We start from the raw sequence: 9,571 nt of genomic DNA on the forward strand, positions 1-9,571 counted from the left end.
TGCATTATACAATGTTGGCTGATGTTAACCAACCTTCTTCTTTGAAAAGGTTGCTGCGGTAACTAGTCGAGGAGTGGGAAATTGGAGTGATTCCAAATCCATAACCACCATAAAAGGCAAAGGTAAATGTTGCTGTTTGAGTCAACTTGAACAACAGAGCAAAGAGGCAGAACGTGTGCCTGAGGTGTTAGCTTCAGCATGCACAACTACCTCCTGGTCCTTTATTCTTCCCTACTGAGCATTTTACACTGTTTAACACCTTGGCTGTACCATTTCACCTAACTTGGGCTGCCTCAAGGTTCAGTGGCAAGTGTGAATGGGTTGCTGGACTCTTCCTCTGAGCTCTGCAGCACATTGGATGGAGGTACTGCCCTGGAAGTGGGTGAGAAGCCTGTTCAGAATGTGCCCCTTTCTCCTAGACTGCAGGTGGATTCCTTCTGACTCATGTAGGCTAGATCCTACCTTCAGATAGCCAGGATGTGCTACCATTAACTCCTTTGCTGCCTCTGGCTGAAAGGCTGCTTTTCATTCTTTTCCTTCTGTGATTCTCCCATCCCTATGATGGTTTCTGCATCTCATGTAGGTTAAAACACTACAAGAGCACTCTAGCTCCCAGGTGCTATCATAGTATTACAGTCTGACAGTAGGTACATTCAGACAACACAGTAAATAATTTCTTTCCAAACTGTTTCTAGAAAAGCCATTTGAAGCCATTTGTATTCGTGCCAAGTTTTTCTTCCAAACCTGTATCCTGATGTCAAAATAGTCTGCTAGTTTGTTAGATGAAAGGGCATCCTCCCTGTGGTGAAAGGAAAGAAAACACCATGCTACCTGAATTGCAGGATTCAGATAATATGAAGTCCAAGAGTACCCAGTGCTCAGAAAAACAGAGGTAGAAAGAGCCATCATAACTTTCCCCTCAGGTTTTGCATGAGCATTTGGCAGCTAGCTAGCCCCATCAATAGCTCCTTCACCAGTTCCTCAGAAGGTCAGAGCTGTTAACTGGGGTATGGGCTTGTCCCACTGAGTTCAGAAGTAAAATTCCTGTGCCTTAACCTCTCTGCTTCCAGCCTGTGCCTAGCAAGGCACAGATAAGGCAAGTTTTGGGTGGTTGACTGAAAAATGATGGAGGAACAGCAGCATGTCAATGCCTTCTCTGAGGGACATGAAGACAGGCAAGGTTGGGGCTGGAAGGATGGATGATTCCTGGTCTGAGGGATGGTTGTCATAATGAAAGCCTGTATTTTACCTGTCCCCTCTGACTAAATATTTCCTTGTGCTGCACTAACAACTACTTCTCTTTCTCCTTCCAGTCATTCCTCCACCTGTCATCCACATTGAGAGATACAGCGAGGACTCCATAAGTTTCAGCCTAAAAATGACTACTAGTATCAAGGTAACAGTTTTGCCTTTGCTTCTGAAATTAACACAGATTTAAAGAGCATTTGGTTAGCACTGGATGGGACAACCTGTCACCTATTTAAGTATTGCAGTTACTTCTCTTGAAACGACTTAATTCCTGCCAAGTCATTTCTTACTACTCATAAACCACCCCAGCTCTCTTAATTAGGATGGAAAACACAATGCCAAGGCTTTCAGCAGTGACTCTTTCCATGCATTCAAAACCAGCTGAACTGAGAGTTTGCATTGTGGTGCCCTTGCTGCTTGACAGGTCAGCGGTTACGTTGTGAACATCTACTGGACATTTGATACACACAGGCAGGAAAAAAGGACTCTGATCATAGAAGGAGAAAAGTCCATCCAAAAAGGTAAGTGTTAAATTCTGCTCTAGTCAGCCCCAAACAGAAAGGTTTGTGGAAGGCCATAGGATTATTTTTTTCCCCTCTCACTGCAACTGGTAGTTTCTGTTTAGGAAAGAGTAAATCTTGAGAGGACAAACCAGCAAATCCTTGGCCTCTCTTCTTAGGACCTGGAGATTTCAAGGGGATTTGGGATTTATCCCCCAGAGCTGCAGTAGCCCTTTTTTCATCACACAGGATTTTGTTTGTGGTTCCTTATCTACTCTGCAAAAGGTCAACAGTTTCTTGGGCTTGTATGCAGAGCATGTCCCTATTAATCAGATTACTTTCTTGTTTGGAAAAATCACCGGTGTGTACAGTCTAGATACGGGAAAGCATCCTGGCACAGGAGAGCACAGGCTGGGTTAGATACCAGAGTGCTTCTGTATGAAGGAAATTACTCAAAATGAAGCCAAACACAAACCAAGAGAGGCAGGCTCCTGTCTAAGATTGCTTGATGCTGCTGACCATTTCGTAGTGCTCTCACCCTGCCTTGGCAGGACTTTGCCTCACCTAATAGTGCACGTTTCTCTTCTTGCTCAGTGACAAATTTGACAGCACACACCCCCTATGAAATTTCTGCTTGGGCTAAGACAGAACTGGGTGACAGCCCTCTGTCTTTTGCACATGTGGTGACCAGTGGGACAAGACCTGCATCACCAAGTCTCAAAGCCAAGGCCATCAACCAGACTGCGGTGGAGTGCAGCTGGACGGGACCGAGGAATGTCGTAAGGCACCAACTCTCTTTTCTCAGCAGCTAGGATGGGGTCTAGCTCTGAGCCTCTAAACACAAGGAAGATCTTACATCAGGATTATTTGTAGGGATTTAACTGAGAGGCCCTGAGAATGTTATGCTCAAAAAAGAAAGGAAAGTACCTCCTGCCCCTTAAACGGAATCAAGGAAAATCTTCTCACTGTCTATTTGTTCAGCTCCTACTCCAGTGGCTGAAACACAGATAGCATGATGCTCTGATGGGTTTTCAGCTGACTGCTGTGTTGCCAAAGCTTAGCCCAGGATTTTAGGGTGGGGAGAGAGAAGTGAGTGGGTAGAGTGAACCTGAACTTGGGCAGGAGAGAGTGCTCACAGGAGAAAGGGTCTTTGTGTCCTGTCCCTAGAAAGTGACAGCCAGTGAAAGTTTGGGCTCTGGGTCATGCCAAACTCTGTGTTGTCCCTGTTGTGCTCTTCCTCCGTAGGTCTATGGTATCTTCTATGCAACATCCTTCCTAGAGCTGTACAGGAGTCCTCACAACACCACCACGACCTCCCACAACATCACTGTGCTCGTGCAGAGGGACGAGCAGTACCTGTTTCTGGTAGGTTCCTTTTCTCTTCCCCCTGCTACCTGCACTGCGGGCCCTAGTTTGGTACTGAAGGGTGCAGGCACAGGCTTAACTGCTGTGTCATCCCTTCAAGGTCCGTGTGATGTCTCCCTACCAAGGGCCACCGTCTGACTACGTTGTGGTGAAGATGATCCCTGACAACCGCCTTCCCCCTCGGCACCTCCACTCGGTGCACACCGGAAAGACATTCGCCGTCGTTAAGTGGGAATCGCCCTACGACTCACCCGACCAGGACATGGTAATGCCTCACAGTGCCTTCTCCTGCCCCTCTGCATGCAAAACCCTGGCCCCAAGATAGATCCCTCGCCTGCTGCTGATGGAGAACGGAGCCTGAGATAGGTCTGCTCTCCATCTAAGCAGCCATCCTCCAAATGCTGACACCTCTGAGCCCTGTGTTTCCTCTTCCCTTAGTTCAGGCTTGTAATGTTCACAGTGTGTTTAAAAAGAGTCAAGGTCTGGGACATCTGTGGCTGACTGAGCCTGGAAGCAAACTTGGGCATGTGCTAAAATACTTTTCTGGGCTTTGGCTTTGCCCTGGAGTCCGGGCTGGCAGCAGGACGGGCGTTGGGCCAGCCGGGCTGCAGGCTCTGCCTCCCTCTCCAGCCATGCCCATGCAGCCCCAACAAAGCTGGGTTCTGTTTTCTGGCGCGCTGGCGTTCAGTCAGGTCTCGCTCCATTGAAGGAGAGTCATTTTCTCAGCAAGCTTTCTGCTCCCAGCCTGGTCCAGAGCCTTTAATGGCAAAGATTTAAAGGTATAAATCTTCCTAGCAAAACTGGAAACTTTGACAGGGCAGGAGCTCGCATCGCCTCCTTGTGATTCATTGAGAAACACAACCTGAGAGATTTCCCTCCTGCCCTTCCTCAGCTGTTCCAGTAACTGCATTTGCTGTATCTGTAAATACTGATCTTGGGCAGGGATCCAGCTGGGCTGGAATTCTTACTTCCCAGGCTTTCTGCAGAGTGCAGGCATGGTTTAACTCCCAGTTTTGTTCCCTCACATCTCGTGCCCTGCCATTGTACGAGATTACTAGCACCAGTGTGCAGGAAGGTCAGGGCTTTCACTCTGTGCCTTTCCTCTCCCCCCCCTGCAGTTATATGCTGTTGCAGTTAAAGATTTAGTAAGAAAAACAGATAAAATCTACAAAGTGAAAACCCGGAACAGCACAGTGGAGTACACCATTAAGAAACTGGAACCGGGAGGCAAATACCATGTGATTGTTCAGCTGGGAAACATGAGCAAAGAATCCAGCATGAAGATCAACACAGGTAAAGGAAGGAGTACTGCGAGGTGGGCGCCGGGGCCAGTCCTTGCAGCACTGTCCACTAGAGGGAATCCAGCATCCGTCCAACACACCTCGCATCCCACCCCTCTGCTAGCTGGAGGCTGCTGTAGTGTTGCTGCTTTGCTTAGTCCTCTCCCACAGCCAAAGCCAAATTTCTAAGGGGCCTCCCAGCAGCTTCCTGGGAAGGCAGTTAAACCCCCAAAGAGCAGCAGCAGAGAGGAAACCTCTCAAATGATAGCTGGGGAGTTTTTCTCCTGCCTAGATGGAGATGAGTAAGACACCTGCTTGGCTGCCTGTGTAGTGTAGTGTAGAATAGAATAGAATAAAGCAGGTTGGAAGAGACCTTTGAGATCATCGAGTCCAACCTATCACCCAACACTATCTAATCAACTCAACCATGGCACCAAGCACCCCATCCAGTCTCTTCCTAAACACCTCCAGGGATGGTGACTCCACCACCTCCCTGGGCAGCACATTCCAATGGGCAATCTCTCTTTATATGAAGAATTTCTTCCTAACATCCAGCCTAAACTTCCCCTGGCACAGCTTGAGACTGTGTCCTCTTGTTCTGGTGCTGGTTGCCTGGGAGAAGAGACCAACCCTCACCTGGCTACAACCTCCCTTCAGGTAGTTGTAGACAGCAATAAGGTCTCCTCTGAGCCTCCTCTTCTCCAGGCTAAGCCATGCAGGACCATTATGGTCCTACTGAAAAACTCCTACCAGCTCACATGCCACAATATCCTCTCCTCCAGTACAGCCCTTCCCTAAGCAGAGTACTGTGCTGCTGGCTCAAAAATGCTGTTCCAGAAGTGCCCCCATTGCATAAGAAGAGTGTCACCAATGTTCCAAACCTGCCCTTTTTGTCCTCCTTTGCAGTTCCCCTGTCTGCACCAGACGCCTTAAAAATCATAACAGAAAATGACCACATTCTGCTTTTTTGGAAGAGTTTGGCATTAAAAGAAAGTAATTTCAATGAAAGCCGGGTAAGTTGTGCTCCCTGCCCCATCCCTGCAGGCAGAGGTTCAGAAAACCCTGCGCTGCAAGGTCACTGCAAGGCTCCTCTCACACACACCTTCAAACACACCAAGTACACTCTGCTCCCCTACGTGTCCTTGAGCAGCCCTCTGTGCAGAGCTCACTTCAATTCCTGTCACACCTAAGGCACTAAAGCTAACAGATCCAATTGGGCACCTGTTAGGAACACAATTATCCTCCAGGAAAAGGTCAACTGTCACACGTGTGAAAGGCCTGGGAATGGGACACTGCCCTGCTGCGCTGGGAAGCACATAAATAGCATCTGAGAATTGTCATTGTTTAGACTTTGATGGAAAATGTGAGATATGTTCTCTCTCAGGGCCTGGGCAGGCAGCAAACTCCCCCCCCCCAAAGCCCTCAATGGTACTGGACTCAGTGTTCTGAGTGGTCTTGGGTGGATGCTAGGAACAGAGTGAACCAGACAGACCACAATCTTCTCTCTGAACTGGCCAAGGGTAATACACATTCACAGGGATGCCTGGAGGAGGCTCCACATTGCTCTTTCCTGGCTGATAGCCCAACACATCACCAGACCTACATGCTGGAGGAGAAACAAGTTTCAAAAAGAAGAATCAAACCCAACCTCTGCAGCTGAGTGATTTGGGGGTTGTGTCTTTGTTTCCACAACTCTCAGGGCTACGAGATTCACATGTTTGACAGCTTGATGAACATCACAGCTTATCTTGGGAACACCACAGAAAACTTCTTCAAAGTTTCCAACCTGAAGATAGGTCACAACTACTCATTCACTGTTCAGGCCAGGTGCCTGTATAGTGGGCAGATGTGCGGTGAGCCGGCCACGCTTCTCTATGATGAACTAGGAACTGGTAAGCCCCTGGTATTTGCCCCTATCTTCCTTACCAGAGGTTAATGAAAGCCTCACAAACTCACTAGAGAAATGTGCTGTTGGCTGCAAATGGCACTTACAGAATCAGAGAATTGTTTTGGTTGGAAAAGACCTCTAAGGTCATCCAGTCCAACCATCGACCCAACACCACCATGGCCATTAAACCACGTCCCAAAGTGCCATGGTCACACATTTCTTGAAGACCTCCAGGGATGGTGATTCCACCAGCTCCCTGAGCAGTCTGTTCCAATCCCTGGCTGCTCTTGTAGCAATGACATTTTCCCTAATCTCCAACCTAAACTTCCCTTGGCACACAATTTCAGGCTGTTTTCTCTCATCCTATCACCTGGTACTAGGGAGAAGAGACCAACTCCCGCTTCACTCCAGCCTCCTTTCAGGGAGATATAGAGAGCAACGAGGTCTACCCTCAGCCTCCTCCACACTAACCAACCCCAGTTCCCTCAGCTGCTCCTCACCAGCCCTGTTCTCCAGAACAGCTTTGTTACCTTCTCTGGTCACCCTTCAGTGCCTCAGTGTCTTTGTTCTAGTGAGGGCCCAAAAGTGAGCCCAGTATTTAAGTTGTGGCCTCCCCAGTGCTGAATACACTTCTCTCCCTCCCTCCTCTTAGGGGAAGACTCCTCTGCAGCAAGAGCTGATAGATCTACAGATGTTGCTGCCATTGTGGTACCTGTGCTGTTCCTGCTGCTGGTGACCCTAGGCATTGGCTTCGTGCTGCTGTACATGAGGCACAGGCGGCTGCAGAACAGCTTCACTGCCTTTGCCAACAGCCACTACAGCTCCCGTCTGGGCTCGGCCATATTCTCCTCAGGAGATGATTTAGGTAAGTAAGTGACCCTTGGTCTCATGCAGGACAGTCTTAAGGATGTGAAATCAGCACAAGACCTAACTTCTCTCTCATGCTTTTGGCTGTGTTGGTGAGACACTGGAGGAGGTTGCCTAGGGACATATGGATGCCCCCTTCCTGGAGGTGGTCAAGGTTAGGTTGGATGAGACCTTGGGCAACTTCTTCTAATGGAGGTGTCCCTGCCCATGGCAGGGGGATTGGAATCCTAGAATCAATAAGGTTGGAAAAGACCTCAGAGATCATCAAGTCCAACCTGTCACCCAACACCTCATGACGAGTGCCATGTCCAGTTCCTTTTTGAACATCTCCAGGGATGGGGACTCCACCACCTCCCTGGGCAGCACGTTCCAATGGCCAATTACTCTTTCTGTGAATAACTTTCTCCTCACCTCCAGCCTAAACTTCCCCTGGTGCAGCTTGAGACTGTGTCCTCTTGTTCTGGTGCTGCTTGCCTGGAAGAAGAGAACTGCATGTTCTTTAAGATCCCTTCCAACCCAAGCCATTCTGTGCATCTTATGTTTAGCATTAAAATCCCTATGGATTTCATCCTGTTTGAAGCTAACAGAGCTGGGCCCAGGATATGTTTTTTAGCAACTTCCCTCACAACCCCCTGCCTCTAATGCAAACAAGTCAAAACCTGAACATGGCAGGACAACCAGGCAGGAGCCAGGCCGCAGCAGAGCGGTGTGGAGGGTGGTTTTGTGGCCAAGTTAGTTCAGGAAACCCTGGCGGCCAGTCACTAGTGGTGTGCCCCAAGGATCAGTGCTGGGCCCTTTAACATCTTTATTGATGATCTGGATGAGGTCATTGAGTCCATTATCAGTAAGTTTGCAGATGACACCTAGCTAGGGGCAGGAGTTGATCTGCTGGAGGGTGGAGAGGCTCTGCAGAGGGACCTGGACAGGCTGGGCAGATGGGCAGAATCCAATGGTATGAGATTGAACACATCCAAGTGCCGGGTTCTGCACATTGGCCACAGCAACCCCAGGCAGTGCTACAGGCTGGGGTCAGAGTGGCTGGAGAGCGGCCAGGCAGAGAGGGACCTGGGGGTGCTGTTTGATGGTAGGCTGAACATGAGCCAGCAGTGTGCCCAGGCAGCCAATGGTATCCTGGCCTACATCAGGAACAGTGTGGCCAGCAGGAGCAGGAAGGTCATTCTGCCCCTGTACACTGCACTGGTTAGGCCACACTTTGAGTACTGCGTCCAGTTCTGGGCCCCTCAGTTTAGGAAGGAGGTTGACTTGCTGGAACGAGTCCAGAGAAGGGCAACAAAGTTGGTGAGGGGTTGGGAATACAAGGCCTATGAAGAGGGGCTGAGGGAGCTGGGGTTGATTAGCCTAGAGAAGAGGAGACTCAGGGGAGACCTGCTTGCTCTCTACAACTACCTGAAGGAAGGTTGTAGCCAGGTGGAGGCGGGTCTCTTCTCCCAGGCAACCAGCACCAGAACAAGAGGACACAGTCTCAAGCTGCAGCAGGGAGGTTCAGAGTGGATGTTAGGAAGAAATTCTACACAGAGAGAGTGATTGGCCATGGGAATGTGTTACCTGGGGGGGTGGTGGAGTCACCATCACTGGGGGTGTTTAGGAGGAGACTTGATAGGGTGCTTGGTGCCATGGTTTAGTTGATTAGGTAGTGTTGGATGATAGGTTGGACGCAATGATCTTGAAGGTCTCTTCCAACCCGGTCTACTCTACTCTATTCTATTCTATTCTATTCTATTCTATTCTATTCTATTCTATTCTATTCTATTCTATTCTATTCTATTCTATTCTATAACAGCAGTCTGGGTTTGTGCTTTTTTCAGGAGATGAGGACGACGAAGCCCCCATGATCACTGGATTTTCAGACGACGTTCCCATGGTCATCGCCTGAAGCCTTCCTTCTGACTGTAAACAAAACAAAACAAACACAAAAAGAAGACAAAACAAAACCAAATGGTGTAAAGATTTTATTTGATAAAAATAGTTGATGGTTTATTTTAAAAATGCACTTTTGAGTTGCAATATGTTATTTTTATATGGGCCAAAAAAAAAACAACCCCACCCCACCCCAAACCCCAACAACAAACAACCAACAAACCGAAACAACAAAGAGGATTTTTGCACCCACACTTTGTAGCGGTCAACTGTGAATTGCAGGCTAGGTTGGCTCAGTGACAAATTGCTTTGGTTTAACATTAATTTAGTCTTACAAGGCTATGCTTGCTGGGCATGCTTTTAAAGTCTGTGAGATATTTTCTGTTGACTAAATTGGCTCCTCCTTTTATTTTTTCTAAGACAAGAAGGAATTTATTTAAAAGAAAGAAAAAAAAAAAGAAGAAAATTCAGGAGATTCTATATTGTAGAGAGAGAGAGATAAGTAATATAGTCCCTGAAAGTTTTGCTTTTACTTTAAAAAAAAA

The 9,571-nt window shown here is 48.2% G+C and overlaps 1 protein-coding gene across 1 annotated transcript in view; it reads left to right on the forward strand.

The window, feature by feature from the left end:
* SORL1 (sortilin related receptor 1) overlaps positions 1–9,206 on the forward strand; it is a 53,301-nt gene extending 44,095 nt beyond the window's left edge. The window contains exons 38-48 of the mRNA XM_054176223.1: positions 50–122; positions 1,314–1,396; positions 1,673–1,769; positions 2,343–2,527; positions 2,994–3,113; positions 3,214–3,378; positions 4,232–4,406; positions 5,300–5,406; positions 6,093–6,285; positions 6,934–7,146; positions 8,975–9,206. Coding sequence (XP_054032198.1) covers positions 50–122; positions 1,314–1,396; positions 1,673–1,769; positions 2,343–2,527; positions 2,994–3,113; positions 3,214–3,378; positions 4,232–4,406; positions 5,300–5,406; positions 6,093–6,285; positions 6,934–7,146; positions 8,975–9,042 — 1,479 coding nt within the window. The 3' untranslated portion in view covers positions 9,043–9,206. The remainder of the gene's footprint in view (positions 1–49; positions 123–1,313; positions 1,397–1,672; positions 1,770–2,342; positions 2,528–2,993; positions 3,114–3,213; positions 3,379–4,231; positions 4,407–5,299; positions 5,407–6,092; positions 6,286–6,933; positions 7,147–8,974) is intronic.
* Positions 9,207–9,571: the final 365 nt, after the last annotated feature.

Source organism: Dryobates pubescens, chromosome 34 (assembly GCF_014839835.1).
Source record: "Dryobates pubescens isolate bDryPub1 chromosome 34, bDryPub1.pri, whole genome shotgun sequence".
NCBI lineage: Eukaryota > Metazoa > Chordata > Aves > Piciformes > Picidae > Dryobates > Dryobates pubescens.